This window comes from Durio zibethinus, chromosome 13 (assembly GCF_047325235.1).
Source record: "Durio zibethinus cultivar Kanyao isolate XHJ-2024 chromosome 13, ASM4732523v1, whole genome shotgun sequence".
Lineage (NCBI taxonomy): Eukaryota > Viridiplantae > Streptophyta > Magnoliopsida > Malvales > Malvaceae > Durio > Durio zibethinus.
Genome location: NC_143174.1, coordinates 1,934,414 through 1,951,157, shown reverse-complemented (window position 1 = coordinate 1,951,157; position 16,744 = coordinate 1,934,414). Strand labels below are relative to the sequence as shown.

General features: G+C 35.5%; 1 protein-coding gene and 2 pseudogenes across 2 annotated transcripts; 1 reads left to right on the top strand and 2 right to left on the bottom strand.

Annotated features, from left to right (window-relative positions):
* Window positions 1–5: 5 nt before the first annotated feature.
* On the bottom strand, window positions 6–5,981 carry LOC111303712 (cytosolic enolase 3-like; annotated as a pseudogene). The gene is made up of 13 exons (XR_016326990.1): window positions 5,726–5,981; window positions 5,483–5,638; window positions 4,877–5,048; window positions 4,459–4,530; window positions 4,246–4,362; window positions 3,906–3,986; window positions 2,938–3,014; window positions 2,676–2,779; window positions 2,230–2,328; window positions 2,038–2,123; window positions 1,556–1,642; window positions 1,117–1,314; window positions 6–243 (listed from the first exon to the last, which is right to left on the bottom strand). The product of XR_016326990.1 is annotated as a cytosolic enolase 3-like (transcript).
* A 799-nt stretch (window positions 5,982–6,780) lies between these two features.
* LOC111303711 (neutral ceramidase 1-like) lies at window positions 6,781–12,017 on the bottom strand. Its single transcript, XM_022900121.2, has 10 exons — window positions 11,843–12,017; window positions 10,884–11,269; window positions 10,321–10,529; window positions 9,715–10,059; window positions 9,264–9,528; window positions 8,900–9,170; window positions 8,675–8,800; window positions 8,361–8,424; window positions 8,000–8,169; window positions 6,781–7,512 (listed from the first exon to the last, which is right to left on the bottom strand). The coding sequence occupies exons 2-10, from the start codon at window positions 11,228–11,230 to the stop codon at window positions 6,961–6,963; spliced, it is 2,349 nt and encodes a 782-aa protein (XP_022755856.2). The 5' UTR covers window positions 11,231–11,269; window positions 11,843–12,017; the 3' UTR covers window positions 6,781–6,960.
* A 1,562-nt stretch (window positions 12,018–13,579) lies between these two features.
* Window positions 13,580–16,348, top strand: LOC111303710 (putative galacturonosyltransferase-like 3 pseudogene; annotated as a pseudogene).
* Window positions 16,349–16,744: the final 396 nt, after the last annotated feature.

Sequence of the window (16,744 nt, the reverse complement as noted above, 5' to 3'; positions counted from 1 at the left end):
AGGAATGTAAATCTAGCTCAAAATTTTATGTATTTCAATTTCATTCAGTGAATATTATATTCTTTATATTCTTCAATGCAGCAAACAGTGATTGTTTAATACATTGGCTCAGCTATTTCAAAGGCTCAAACCGTAGAGGGAAAGAAAAAAATACCATTACAAACCCCATAAGAAATCAACACGAGGGTCTCCAGTCTTCGCCAGCATAAACCGCTGATCACCGAGTTCTTCGATACGAAGCAACTGCAAAAAGATTTTTTTTTCCCATTAATTTCATCTATTGCCCTTTCTTGATTTCTATCATGACTAATATTGAGCTCTAGATTGTGTTGATGATTCGTAGATCAAGAAATGGTTGCACTATGCAGCTAACTCGCCCTCCAATGCTTGCACTAGACTCTAAGCTTTCTACTTATCTGAAATTGTTATTTTTATGCAAATTTTCTCGAGCTAACAGCATTATCAACAGAGATAGACACATAGTGTCTTTGTTTATCTCAGGCTAACTCATCAGCCAAGAGAAAGGAAGGAGAAGGCATGCTGTATGAGCAAATTACTGCAAAGCAAATGGAACAGAATATATTACCCACACCAGCACATGGTGGGAATACAGGGAGGGAGATCTTGGGAATGCTAAATAAGGTACTACAGGATGCAACAAGATGAACAGGAAACATGAACTACAATCACAACTACAGTCGTGTGTGGTTTCTGGTAAATCTCAAGGTGATGGTCCTAGCTGGATATTTAATTAATTTATAGATGTATATATCATAAAAGCAATTGTGTCCCTAAACTAGTTTCATGATGGCATTAGTGAGGACAGAAGGCCTGCATAAATAAGAAGCCATGAAATATAGTAATTGGCAAAGTAACTCACAAGCTACCAATAAAATTACCTCGCATTTCAAAACTTAGAACCTGTTGATATCGTACCTTTTCACTTAGCCAAAGCAGTTAGATATTACACAGTTGAAGACCTTTTAGATCTGTCTTAATGAAGCTAGTTTTTTTATATAATTAATGCCTTTTTATTTCTAAATTGTGAGCGAGCCATGCAGTTGCTCAAAAAGCATAAATTAAAAAAAGTAGCACTATACAAATAGAAACACAAACCTGGTTGTACTTAGCCAACCGCTCTCCTCTGCAAGGAGACCCTGCTTTGATCTGCCCAGCACCAGGGGCAACTGCTAAATCTGCAATGAAAAAATCATTAGTTTCCCCACATCTATGAGATACCACCACTCCCCAGTGGGCTTCCTTTGCCATCTTTACCACTTCAACAGCCTCTGTCACAGTTCCAATCTGATTTATCTGATTCAGAACATAGAATTATTAGAACAAGAAGTTCCAATAGCGAATTAATAACAAAAAGTTTCTGCACATTCTTTTGGCATACATCCTTTTTCCAGCTCCAGATCAAATTGATAGTTTTTTGTTGCCTTTATATAGATAACATAGGGGACATAAAGTAAAAAGATGGTAATTCAGCTAATTCAACATCATTATTAGCAAATAAAAGTACTTGTCTTTCATCCAATAATCCTGCAGATACCTTGAGAAGGAGAGAGTTGCAAGCAGATTCATGTACTGCTCTCTCAATTCGCTTCGGATTTGACATCAATAAGTCATCCCCTACCACCTGCAAAACCATCTTACATTAAGTTACATCTAGTCAAATATAGAGCAGAGACATGAGATTTGAACAAATTGCTGATGTACCCAACAAGTCCATCAATGTACATTCTCATGCAAGTCAGATCCTATTTACATTTAGGTGCACCAAAAACCAACAATTAAATCATTTTGTCAAACAAGGTATGTAGATAAAAACGCAACGGAATTTGAAGTAAGAGAATTTAATCTTTTACAAAGGAAACTCAGGAGAGAAAGCATATTGTAGTTGGTTATCTTCCATTTACCTCCAAAATGTGGGAATATTAACTCTATATCCTTGCCTTTTGTTGTACATGTTAAATAGGTTGGAAACGCTATTCAACAGACCCAAACATCAGTAGGATGAAAAAAAAAAAAAACCTGACATAGTCCAAGACTGCAAAAATGTTTGCTGTGTTCCCAATCTTCCTCGTCAAAGGGATCTTCAATAGACGCAATTGGGTAATCTAAGACACCAGAAAAGAAGAAAAAGGAATGGAACAGCATTAAATTATAGTTGAAAGAACAAAGCAGAAAAAACAAACAGAAGCCTGTACAAAAAAATTAACATACCAATGCAAAGATCTTTATACATCTGAATCATATCCTCTCCTGACTTGAAATTTTGCCCAGATTTATTAGGAGATTTGAATTCTAAATCATACTTTGTACCTGTATGAAGGAGAAAGAAAAGCAACTCCTAGTTATTATGAGCAAGCCATGTCTACACATGAAAGTATATCCTGGGACCCAAAATTAGATTCTGAATTGGAAGAAACATGCAATCTGAGTAGGGTAAAATAAGCTTTTGTTTCTGCCTTTAACTGTAAAATACAGTGCACATAAATCATACATTCAGTTTAATATCTTATATCCTATTAATGGAATGTAATGCATGTTGCATGATGAATGCCAACATTTCTTATGAACAGTAGAGTAGCCGTTTCTCCCCAAACCTTGTCCCTGGTCTCACATGCTTCAGAATGATAATTGACTAATTATGTGAAAATATGCATCACCTATGCAAAAATCAGTAGCAGCAACATCAATTCCTATCTTTATTCTGTCATTATATCCTGTTCTGCCAATAGCTTCCAGGACAATATCCAATCCTTCTCTAACACTACCAACAGAAATAGGAGACAGTCAAACAAAAATTCCACCCAGGTTCCTATGATAACATAAGATAAACTTCATTCCCCCTTATGGGGTTACGGGGGCTGAGTGCATTCATCAATAATGTGAAAAAGGAGGTTAATCAGACTTAATAGCAATACTTGCCTGGAGATGTTAGGAGTGAAGCCACCATCTTCACCAACATTACATTCATTTGCACCATATTTTTCTGTAATAACAGCCTGTTCTTATGAATAACAATTATAATAAATGAATGAGTATATGCATGACATTTCCAGTGCAAATAACTTATAAGAGAGTGTAATAAAAAAATATTGAGGTTGACCAATTTAAAGTTTTTACATATTCTATTGTTAATGTCTTCCCATAAACTGACTGGTTAAAATCACTTTCAATTGACTAAATAGAACCAAAACTTACCTTTTATTTCTACAAAAAAGGTACAGGTGTCTGTTTATGTGTGTCTATGAAATCAGATCCATTCTCAATCAGGACCTTTGAGAAAATTTTAGGCATAAAGCAATCAGCAAGCCAGAAACCTTTAACAGAGGTAACAGAACAGTCAAAAACCTAGTTGTTAATAGCCATTTTATAGGCAGGTCCATGTTACTTACCCAAATAAATCCATATTTCTTCTAACAAATTTACTAAATCTCCAAATTTTATATACTGTACCTTAACCTCAAGATAGAAGAGGCATTCCTTTAAAACAACAATTTTTGGAAACTGGCAGATGGGAAGGTTTAAGAAGAATCATGCATGTGTTTCTTGGAAAACATTTCAAAGAATCAAGTCATAAGTAACTTCAACTACAGTATATCAACTCATTTACAATGAAAGAATAGCCATAAGATCAATGGTGATCAATGGTGATCACCAAAAAAATAGCAGGCCAGACATAGAATGGAGACTAAACCACAACAAATTTCTCAATGAAGATTTATTTTTTATAACCAATTTACCAAAATAAATTTCCAAAATTGTTCTAAGACTCATGACTTCTCACATGACAAACTTTACTTCCTTTATACCTGATAAGCCATTTAAGATGCATATGACAAGCAACTTATAACTAAATCCAAAGGCAAAACAATTTGGTTCAACAAAATCACCTTCAAATGATGATAGGTCTCAGAGCCCATTTGTAAGGCTTCCTCAAATCTGCCTGCTCCTGTTGGGAGAATCATGATATCCTGATAGCAGCATAACTCAAGTCAAATCATACAGATACAAGAAGGTTTTTGGATAGAAAAGAATCTAAACCATCATGCAGTCAGGTGTGGACCATTTTAACAGAAGCAGAGGATGGAGATAAAATCCAGGAATCAAAATCATAAAAAATGCTTAGATTGTGGGGGCTCCAAGATGCTTTTGATGAATATCAAGCAAATCATTCACAAGCTACTATAAGCAAATATTTAGAATTTAAACCTCAAGAAGATGGTTATTTACCTGAATGGGCAGACTATTCCCAGAATGTTTTCTGCCGCTGATAACCGTGAAGGCATGGACAGGAAGGATTGAGTAGGTTTTACCAGAAAGATCACCTATGTGTTTGTAAAGTGGAACCTGATTTTTATTTTGGTTAGAACATTTTGAATAGAAGTCAATATTTTCTAGCATATAAATGGCAAATTGAAAAATATATTGGCAAGGAAATTATACCTCCTTTTCAGCAGCCCTAGCTTTGCATGCAGCAATCGACACAGCTAATATTGCATTTACTCCAAGTTCACTCTAGGAAAATTATAGTCAGACAAAGAACTATAATGCAACAAATTCTATGAACTGCAGTTATAATGTGAATCATCCAACCTAAAATTCAAAACAAAAAGATCTAAAAACTGGTAAGAGATTGGCACAATAATTTCTTCCTAGCCTATTTATTCTTCTCCTCATCTAGAATCAATACAAAGAAAATTGTCCCACTTCTCTCCACTCCACCTTGACCAGTTGCTGGTGGGCAGGCATTTGAAACAATCTCTAGGTCACAACCCAAACCTACTATTAAAATGCTTTAGTTATGTAAAGTGGACAACTAACTACAATTGAATTTTGAGAAAGAAAGAAAGAAAAAATGTACCTTTTCTGTCTTCTCCAAGTCTATCATGGCCTGATCAATTTGAAGCTGAACTGTTGGATCCATACCAACCAATGCTTCACATATTTTCTCATTGATGTTCTTAACAGCTTTTGTCACAGCATTTCCAAGATATATTCCCTTGTCCCCATCTCTCAGTTCCACAGCCTCACACCTGCGATGAAATTGTCAGAATTAAAACGTTATCATGGCATTCCAATTATAGGATCAAAATAATTTTCCAATAATGATAAAAAGAGTTTAAACATAATAAAACCTAAATAATAACTAGTAAAATGATTCAATTTATATCTATGCATTACCATATGAATTAAAATTAAATTGATCAGTTCAGGTAACTTCTAAATTCCAAAACAAACAGAATAAAATTTTCAGTTGTTTCCATTTTTTTTTATCTGCAAAACTGAATAACTTCGATTCAGATTCCCACATAGAGAAAATTTTTTATTCATACATAATAAATGGAGACATTAAATGTAATCCTAAAAGTTCTAATTTACATTGCATCAGCAACAATTTTTTCTCAGCAATCAAACAAAGCAGAAAACAAGAAATTTCAAAAGAAGAAAAAAGAGCAATGAAGTTTACATTCCAGTGGAATGGCCGCTAGGCACAGAAGCACGGAACATTCCTTTTGTTAGTGAACAAATCAACTTCTACAGTAGGAATTCCTCTGCTATCGAGAATCTGCCGAGCTTTTACATTCGTTATCACTGAAGGAACCGCTTTTTTCATATGATTAGACTGCAATTTCATTTTTAAAAAATTCATCAAAACGAATAGGAAGCAAATCGAAATTTGGCAGCGAGAGAGAGAGAGAGAGAAAGTTACGATGAAGAAGACGGGAACGGGAGTTTTGGCTCGGACGGCGGCATTGACGGCGTCTTCGATTTTGCGAGAGAGCATGTGCTTGTCAAGGTACTTCTGTAACAACATTTTTTTTTTAATTCTCCTTTCGATGGCGAATTGGTTGTGAAGCGGTATAGATCAGACGGAGATGCCTTGCCTTTTGATCCCCCATATCTTCCCAGTTTTGAAATATTCGAGTTTTAGAAAAGATCAGAGCTGCACCTGATTTCTCAACAATCGGAAGCTTAGCTCACTCACTTGCAATTTGAATTCTCAACTTTTTTAAAAAACCTCTCTCTTTCACAGTCGTTCTCCCCCATCTTTTCCCCTTGCTTTCCGGTTTTCAGGGTGCTTTTTGTTTTGGGTTTTTTGGGCCGATAAGGAGGGATTGGGATTAGGATTAAGGTAGGTGAATTGGATTTCTGTGTTCAGCCTGTTTAAGGCTGTGGGAAAATCTGGGCCAGGCCCAGTATAAAACCCTGTGCCGGCCGGAGAGGGAAGTGATATTGATTTGTAACGGGATAATATCTTATTTGTCCTCTGAATTATTATATTTTAAAATTTTCTAATTCAAGAATCTAAACTTCATTTCTATGCATGAAATTGCCTCAACCTTTTAACACTATTAGATAATACTGACTTAACATTTAAATGTTAATATAAATGACATGTGACTGTGATATAATTTGAAATGTAATTATCACGTCATTTTTTGAAAATAAAAAATTCTTAAAATAAAATTTTTAAAAAGATATTTTTTAATTTTTAAAAATGATACGTGATAATCACATCATAATTACATAATAGTCACGTGTCATTTAAGTTAATATTTAAATATTACACAATTTAAATTTTATACAAATATTATTTAACGATATTAAGGGATTGAGACAATTTGATATACGAAAATAAAATTTAAGTACCTTAGTTTAATTACCATATTTAAAAAATTACAATAGTTCATAAGCCAATGGGGTTTTATCCCTCTGTAATTACAGTTCAGTTCATAATCAAACTATGGATAATATAAAATGTGATTGGTCGGAATTTTCATCTTTTTCACTAGAAATCAAACGAGCTACATGAGTTCAGCATTACAGGAACATTTTTGGATTTTCCTCGTTAAAAGTTATAGCAAATGGCAAATCATTATATGTAAAGCACAAATAATTAAACTTTTAAGGTGCCATACTTATACAAAGAGCTTGTGCTTTTCCTCATGCTACTACCACGAAAGCACCCGATGAACCAGTGAAATGCCGAATTGATCCCATAAGCCCTTTTGCAGCACCAAAATGTCGTATTCTGTATACTCCTGGTGAGGCAAATGGAGGAATTGTCCATTCGATGGTTGCCTGACTTCGGGGACTAAGCTTCGAAGGTCTTGACCACTTAAAGCGGAGGCAGAAATCATCATCGTCATAAGTTGGAAGCCATGTATCCTTCCCTTGGAGTATCTCAACAAGGGCGAATGTGCCCTCCGTCATGAGGTCGTTCCTGGGGCAAGCCGACCAGAAGACAACAGTAACTGTGCTACCTCTCTTAAAGGTTGAGTTAGCAGAAACGTCAGAGCTGACATCCCCGAAGTTTACACCAGCTGGTGTAGAGTCCATTACAACAGGAGTGAGTAAGCTTATTTGCTTGTTCATAAGATCTGGAGGTTGTGGGCCACTTTCAACAGGTTGACCTTTGATAAGAGCACTTGCGAGCTTCTGGAACTCCTGAATGTAGGCACTGAGTGTGTGTGGACCATACAGCGTGGAGGCACCCTGAGAAACAAGAACAAATGAAATGACACCATTCCAAGCGTTCACATGTTCTTTATGCATATGTGCATGTATGACCATAGAGCCATAACAGAAGAAAGTACAAGCAATAGTAAGTTCAAGTTCTAAAGTTCTGGATTCAAGCAGGGAAACTGGCCATTAGTCTATTAACTAAGGAACAAAATTGCAGAGAGTAAAGAGACAGCACATAATAACCAAAATAAATCGTGATTCAATGCCAATTTTATGCGTGGCACGAGCCATATCAGTCGCAATCAAGCTATAGTAAGTTTAAGGTCTAAAGCTCTCCATTTAAGCAATGAAACAGGGCCAATAGTCTATTATGGTTAATCAATAAACTTCATGAGAGTAAGAGAAATCTGCAAATAAAAAATATTGTAAACCCAATTTTTATCTCTTTTTTCATATAGCCAGTAATTGGCAATATTTGGGTAATTATCTGCACAAGTATTGTCTATTTAGCACTGACCTCGTATCTCTGCACCTGGTACTCGTCCAAGGTAGTAACATACTGTGAATATGTATTAGTTAACCCAGCTATAACAACATGAATGTTACTACCAAACTCGCCTTTACCACTGCTTGTAAGCACCGTCTTCACAGCATCACGAAGACGCCTCCCAGACATTGTTGTAAACTCTGATTGAAACAACATGGTGAGAATCCATCCTTATCATTGCATGGAGTGAACAAAGAAATATAGCACTCAGAAGGTAACCTCAATGCATGGTTGTGCAAGATGTGATGATTAAGACATGAAAGATGGAGACATAGGTAGTAATATTCATTCAAAGTGAAAACTGAAGACAGAAAAGGAGAAAAGCTACTACCTCCAGGTACACTGAGAATGACTAGCTGCCCTATCCGAAGGATCTGGATTGGAAGTATTGAAGGCTGCCAAGATCACGAATAAGCAAATGTTCATCAGTGAACTGACTGTAATGGAAAAAGAATCACAAGCATATTTCTTTTTGAGAATATTAAGACTGCTTAGACATAATAGAGGACTATGTCATCAAAAGGAGTCCACAAATCAAATGTTGAAATCCTTTGTTACGCATCTAAGTAAAGCTCATGTTATGGGATGACTCTCACTTTATGAAGACTCAGTTGGACTTGTATATCTCCAAAGATTGCAACTTACCGCCCAATCATATGGTCGATTCATTTCACCAGTATCTAGCAAGATGGGCTTTGGATGCTGACAATCAACTTGTTTTTTATCTGGAGTTTTAAGTAAGTTGCGTACAAGCCTCCAGAAAGGATTTCCCTGATACAACATCAGAACAACATTAATCATACAAAACAGGTAATCATGAGGCACAGAAAAATGAAAATATGCACATATAATAGTGCAGCCTTAGATCACCTTATCATCTCCTTGCTTAAAATCAAATGCCCCTGGTCCATCAGTCGTTCCTGCAGCAAATGCAAATCCCATTGCAGCAGGACATGTTTTAACTACCTCAGAACCTCCTCCCTTTTTAGGAAGTGTTACCTCAAGCTGGGAAAAGTCTAGGTAAGTGTGGCGATAGTCAACCTTTCCTTTTAATTTCTCTGATGCTTTGTCAAACAGATCCACAGCTTTTCTGAATTGCCTCTCTCCAATAATACGTGTACTTTCAAATTCATCAGGATAGCTGCCAAGTGAAGCATACAATGCATTTCAGTCTCCTAACACAATATATATGTACTACATAAGAAAAAAGGGCATAGCAGGAAGAGGTTAGTACCCTGGTCCTCGGCCATAGCACAGTTCATTCTTTCCACCACAGGTACTATGATTGAAGTCACAAGGAAGACCAGTGTCAATGCAAAATGCTCCAAGTACATTGGGACTAACATCGCCACAATTTGTTTGGCAAAATGCAGACACAAATCCAGGCTTATCAGCTTGTCTAAGAGCACCTCTGACACGTCTAGCAACACTCAGAATCCTGGTTGCAGGCCTACCAGGAGAAGACTGGAAGGATGCAGCAAGCTCCAGCAACTCATGGTCTACATCAAAAAGATATTAAAAGAAGTATTGTATGGACCCAGCACATCAAGTAGTTTGAACTACATATCATGGATCTGTTATAGACTAAAAATAATATCTGTTAATGATGTTATTTTTCCAATAGCATTTGGTACATATTTTTCAAATTAATGCAAAGTGATTAAAATTGAAAGCTAAAAACTTACGGTTAGCATGAATGTGGGGGATGATGTTTGAGACTCTTCTAGGTATTCCATCAGTGCCCAATTCATTAATATCTGAACTTTTAGTGCCATTCTGCTCAAACCAGTCTTCCATAAATCGTGCTGCTGCACCCTTGTTATCCCCACTAATCAGTGAGTTTGTACGACTCATTGACGTTCCATGAGTAGCAAACCAGTTGAAGCTACCCACTGGACCCCACTGGTCGTCTACAAACTTTAAAAGGGTCATTTCTTTATCAACATCATATTTATATTTGCTCCGCTGTGATGCAGGGTTATTGAGATAGGCACTGGGACTACGGTTTACACCAGCATCTAATAGTTCTCCTGTTGAAACCCAGATTCTTTGAGCACAAATAATTGCATACGCCTCCGATATAACAAAACAGAGTCGAATGCACAGCAAGATAAAACCAAATAGGTAAAGAGTCAAGTATGTGCAATAATTTCACAAAAACTTTAGACCTGAGAGCAGAGTTCAGAAGAATCAAGGAAGATTTTCCCTTCATATTATTTCTGCTCAACAAGATTGATAACATCTAAAATATAAGAATAGAATGTAGAAATTGAATATTTCTTGTTCCTTACCCTTGTTCACAAAAATAGATCCAGGTCGAAGATTTTCATGAGCTTGTACAATACTTTTCTCTATGCCATCTACCAGGACATCAAATGACTGACGAACAAATCCAAGAGATGTCACGAGATACACCACATATTGGAGATAACCCCCAGGACCAGCATGGGTATGAATACCACTGATAGCAACATTCTGTTCGGTATATAAGTCCCCATATCTGCAAGTATAAGAAGTAGTTATATAAGCATAGACAAGGCAAAAGTTAAAATACCTTCACAAAATGCATATCAAACCAAAACCCATTTGAACAAGTATCCAATTTTGTCTATTTCAAACTCATTAGTGTCTTTGGTTTTGTCTTACTCTACGTGGATACAAAAAAAAAAAAAAAACTATATCTTAACTTCAAAAGATCATGCTGAATGAGTTTTACACCTAAGTAAGTTCTACTTTTGGGATGAACATATTACTTACTTCAAAGAGATAATCGCATAAACTTCAATCAGGATTTAACTTTCATGTATTAAAAACAAAGCAGATCTCCACTCATAACATGCTGTGTAATAGATACCTTGCTTTCAATCTCTCGAGCACTTTAATTGTCACTAATTGTGAAGCCATGCAAGCATCGAGATTAACAAATACTACTCTTTTCCCCTGTGGCTCTGCCACAATAAATGAGCGAGCTCGCAGCCTGAAGTGAATCCCCGAAGCAATTTGTTCTGTGTTAGCATATCCCATCATATTAACATCGGCTGCAGGTCCGGTAATGTCATAGCTTCCAAGCCCAATTAAATAAGTGGAATCTGAGAGTCCTGTTTTACTATATTGCAGCACAAGTACCAGAGATATCCACAACCAAATAGTTCTCAAAGGATTCCGACAATAACAGCCAATTGAAGCAAGTAACTCCATCATGAATCGACAAGTACACCAAGCAGCAATTAGTTCATTTTTCTACATCAAAGAAAATAACATGTCAAAGCATATTTAATGGAAAAACAAGCCTGAGTCGAAATTATAGTCATTGTGAATTGTATTTGTCTGGAATTAGTATAAGCACATGCATAACACCAACAAAGTTCCATTAATCAAGCTGAAGACACCAGAAATGAATAAATATATAACAATAACTTGCATGATCCAAAAACTGCTTTAATTCATGATTTTGTCCCCCCTTTTCCTATCCCCTTTAATTCTTAATATAAAAACTTGTCATTATATCAAAAACCAACATCAAACCTAAAACCTTGTTGATCATTGACATAATCATTTCAACCAATAAATCAAACCCCAAATAACTAAATTACACGATAAAAACAATTATCCTTTCTCCAAGTTAGCAGGTTGAATAAGCAACAATCAATTAAAAGTAAGTCAACAATCGAAAACACCTACCATAAACCACATCAAACAATTTTCAAAGAAAACCCATTAACATGAAATTGATAATAACTTTCTAGTACAAGAATCAAGAAGTTCTAAGCGATTAAATGATACCCACACTTCAAGAAAAGGAAAAATCTCTACCTTTCTATTGAAAGTAAAGACCTATCTCAGCTTCTTCTGATATTCTGCAGGTATAAAGATAGAGAGAGGGAGGTGTTGGGAGGCTACGATTCTAAAAGGAGTCAAACTAAGGAAACTTAAACTGTTTGCTTTGAAGGGAAGGCAGTGATGATGTTGTTATTCGTTACAGCGTCGCGAGTTTCCAACTTTAGTTTTGGAATTTATCTGCTGGCAACTGTTAACGTGCACAGAATGTCCGTGCTGCGAGGTGTGAAACTGGTTAACGTGAGAATTTCTATTTTATTTATTTGTTTTTATCTGTGGACCTCAATTTCGGATATTTTCCTCTGCTTGAGGAGAACAAGTTCTGTTAATTTAACCAAGTCAAATCCTTTTTTCGGTTTTTGTAATGATGACTAACAGTACCCTTTTTGGTTGATGCAATAATAAATTTTTTAAAATAATTAAAAAATAAATAAATTATTAAAAATACTAATATTAAAAACTTTTAAATTCACAAATAAAATTAAAATGATAATATATGATTTTTATTTTAATTCAATTTATGAAATTAAAAAATTTTACTGTTAATATATTAAATATTTTTTTATAAAAATAAACATTAAAATTTTTAATTTAATTTATTATGAAATTGCAAGTTCAATAAATATGGGATTCAATTTTTAATTTAACAATAAAAAAAATTGGATTTGTGATCAATTCTAAAGTTTTTTTTTAACCTAGTAATCAGCCCTTTTATAGGAATTCCGTTCTCTATAGTTTTTTTTTTTTTTGTATTTTCAATTTCTTTTCTTATATTGATGAATCGGATGAAAATTCCTTTGCATAAATGGAAAGTTGATGCATTTGCAAACCGACAGCATAGGTGCCAAAGCCCCCACCCGATCTCAAACCATTAACCAATAACATAAACTTTCACGATTTAAATGCCTGAGAGAGAAATCGTGATTTCCAGCCTAAAAATAACAACCAGAGACACCTACTGGCGGGTCCATTTCACACTTGAGATGATAAAGATCAAATGAGAAGCAATGGAAAACTTTATTCAAAAACAAATTACCATCATCCATGGTTCTAGTTAGGGTATATCGAGTCGAACAAAATTAATAAAATAAAAAATATGAATTTAATTTAAAATTTATTACTTAAATTTTTTTTTTAATTCGATCAAATTTTAATTTTTAAATTTAAATTTAATTTGAAATAAAAATTAAATTGTTTGGATTTATTAGATTAAATTCATTTAATAAAAATAAATTTAATTTTTTTATTTCATTTTAAATTTAATTATATATTTTAACTTAAATTTAAATTAATATATATAAATAAAATCATATAAATATATTAAAATTTTAATAAACAAATTAAATTCAAATTTTATTCAAATCATAAACATTAACATATTAGCTACACTTTTAATCATGTATCAAATCTTATTTTGACATTTATTATGGCATCTTTGTTTTATGATAATTTTAAATTTATTAAATATTATTTTGTAAAAATAATTACATAAAAAATTGAGTTAAATTCTAAACTGTTCTCCTTGAATTGGTGCGCTAGTTCATTTTTAGATAAGGACATGGCAGCTCTCCAATTAACTAAAAGTCTTCATGTTTGACCATTTCAAGAACTGTCCAAAAATGCATTCTGAGCTGGACATATCGAGATTACTTTGAAATAAGATACATGAAAATGCAGATCCGAGCAGGGACAAAATCAAACAGATGATTGGTGTTCAAATCATATGGCTCCCATCTTATGAGACATAAAATTGACTCGTTCTGGTTAGCTTTCTACGCAATCCAACAGCAGACATGGCAAAGGACAGATAATTCTCTATTTCTAATTCTTGTTCACATCCCATGTATAAAGAAAATCATGTCCGCTTGATTTATGATAATTTTAGTGTAAGATTAAAAATCATGACAGTAATTGCCGAATGTACGGTTCCACCACTTCGTATGGTGCAATCAGAACCATAAGAACACTCCCTAAACCCCTTTCCCGCTCTTTCAGGCGTAGTCGGCAGACAAAGGACGCAGCTTGCCAGCCTGGTCTTGTCCCGAGCTGGGCCCCACCCATCCACATCGGAATCAGAACCAAAGTTCCGGAAATACCCTCAATTAACCCCCTCCCCCCCCCCCCCCCCCCCAAAAAAAAAAACAAATCCCTAAATTCTGCCTCATCTCTCTCCCATCACTCTCTCAGATCACTCTCCTTCATTTCCTCCCTCACCATGCCTCCGTCTAAACCTTGCAATCTCTTTTTAATTTTGACGGTCGCGATCAATATCTGCTTCGCGGAGTTCCCTTCTTTTCGAGAAGCGCCGGCATTTCGAAACGACAGAGAATGTCCCAAAACAACATGGTCATCCCTCGACAACAAAACTCACATCCCTTCCGTTATCCACATTGCCATGACCTTAGACACCGCTTACCTCCGGGACTCCATCGCCGGAGTCTTCTCCGTTCTCATCCATGCTACTTGTCCCGAAAACATCGTCTTCCATTTCGTCGACAGGGCGCTGAACTCACGCGCGCCGTTACCGCCACGTTCCCTTATCTTAACTTCCATCTCTACCACTTCGACACTGATCCGGTAAACGAAAAGATCTCGTCTTCTATCGGACTCGCGTTGGACAAACCGTTGAATTAAGCGCGTATGTACTTAGCTGATCTGCTGCCAGATGGTGTCGGGCGTATCATCTACTTTGACTCTGACCTCATTGTCGTCGATGACGTCATTAAGCTATGGAGCGTCAATTTAGGAAGTCACGTGTTGGGAGCGCCGGAGCAGTGCCACGCCAACTTCACCAACTACTTCACCTCGAAATTCTGGTCCAACCCGGTATTTACGGCGTCGTTTGAGGGAAGATCACGGATCCCTTGTTATTTCAACACTGGGGTTATGGTAATCGATTTATGGAAATGGAGAGAAGGGAAATACACAGAGAAGCTAGAAAACTGGATGAGGATTCAGAAACGGCAACGTATTTACGAGCTTGGTTCTTTGTCTCCATTTTTGTTAGTTTTCGCCAGTGACGTGGAGGGGTTGGATCACCCGTGGGGACAACTTGGAATCGGTGGGGACAACTTGGAAGGCTTATGTGGGTCACTACACCCCGGTCCGGTTAGCTTGTTGCATTGGAGAGGTAAGGGAAAGCCTTGGCTTAGAATCGACTCTCAAAGACCTTGTCCGCTGGATTCCTTGTGGGCCTCTTACGATCGGGTTCTTCATCCGTCTTGTTCTCCCATAAGCTGATAAACGGTGAAAGTCCTGGAAAGTTCATTGAAGTTTCACAAAAGAAGGGAACGTGTAAAAAACAGATAGCACCTTCCAACTTGCATGGTAGTGAAAATATGTAATTACCGCTGCTAAACGCCTCTTAACCGCGATGGTTTACACTTGTTTTTCTTTTATTTAACAAGTGAAAATGCAAGTTAGAATTCTTTGCCAACTGCATGGCATCAGTTTAGGACAGTTTGGAACAAAGCCGCTTTTGTTGAATACTCGGATTGAGCTAGGCTGTTGAGTACCCCTAAATTTTAGTTTTGACATTACCTCATTTCTTTTAACTTTACAGGCCTTTAACATTCAAGTTCTCATAAGCTCAAATTGCTATAGTTCAAGAATATAGTTGTAGTTTTCGATCCTTTATAACACTTAATGATATTTTAGGATGTTTGTTTCCTGTCTAAATCATTCCAAGGTGAATTTTCAAGTTTAAAACTTTGGTGCTTTAACACTCATAATACTAGTTCTATGATCAAAGTGTTACACAAATGATGATTGGCAGGATTAAAGTTAAGCAATTGGTTTTGTTTCCCTCTGATTTTAACTTTGGTTGAATTTGCATCATGAATCCTTTGGTAAATGCTTAATGCTTCAGAATTCTTCCGTATGTGCAAAATTTCTACTTCTTTGAAGCTAGGCACCTCCTTTTCAATGTTGGATGGCAATTCTGTGCTGCAAACCCCACTTCTTTCATTGTGTTTCTGACCAGGTTTGTGATTTTATTCTTGATCATTATGTGGTTGAATCTGCAACAACAATGATTCCTCTTTTTGCTTGTTTGTTCTCCTTTTCTATTTTAAGATCTTAAGGCTTTCACCTGTCAGTTTGTTATTATATTGATGTAACTTTCTTGAAGTTAGCAGAGTGTGAAGCTCAAACTGGGAAGCCATCTTAGGTAGTATGGTATGCAAGACAAAATCTTTCATCTGTGTTAGTGTGGAATTCACCAATTTGGTTCTAGTTAAAGCAATGGCTAAGGGTTATCTTTTATACACTCAAGGAAGCTGCACAAGTCTTAATCGGTGATGCAATCTACAAGAGCTGTTGTCTTGTGACCGTAGCATCAGAACCTTGGGAAGGGTAACAAAGAAGCCTGTTACATACAAGAACAACGTATTTGCAGGGCAAATGATGGCTTATGCATTTCAATGTTGCAGAAGATAATGCCTTTGAAGTGTTGAATAACTGCTAATAACACCTGTTTTTTAAGTGTTTTGACTGTGTTGTAGAGAATTAAGGGAGCTGATTGTTATACAAGTGGAAGCCTAAGGTTGTTTACGTAAGATGGGTTCTTGTGATTTTCACTTCACTTCCGTGAATCAAAAACGAAGCCATCGATCCTTGTGAAGCGAAAATGGTCAAAATTATCTTTTTTTTTTTAATTTATATAATTTAAATTAGTGATGTAATTTTTAAAAATATAATGAAATATATAAATTTAATTTTATAAATTAAAAATAAATTTTTTTATTTTGAGATAATTAAATTATTTTATATCAAAAAATGATAATTTTTTTATAATTTTATTTTTTTAATTAAATATAAAATAATTATCATATTATTTTATTTATAATTTTATTCATTAAATATTATTTAATCGAATTA

Excerpts from the sequence above, each read along its gene's own strand:
- LOC111303711 (XM_022900121.2), bottom strand. The coding sequence starts at position 11,230 with ATGATGGAGTTACTTGCTTCAATTGGCTGTTATTGTCGGAATCCTTTG. Across the intron at positions 10,530-10,883 it reads CTCGAGAGATTGAAAGCAAG|ATATGGGGACTTATATACCG; the intron begins GTATCTATTACA and ends TTATACTTGCAG. Across the intron at positions 9,529-9,714 it reads CCCCCACATTCATGCTAACC|ACCATGAGTTGCTGGAGCTT; the intron begins GTAAGTTTTTAG and ends TTTTTGATGTAG.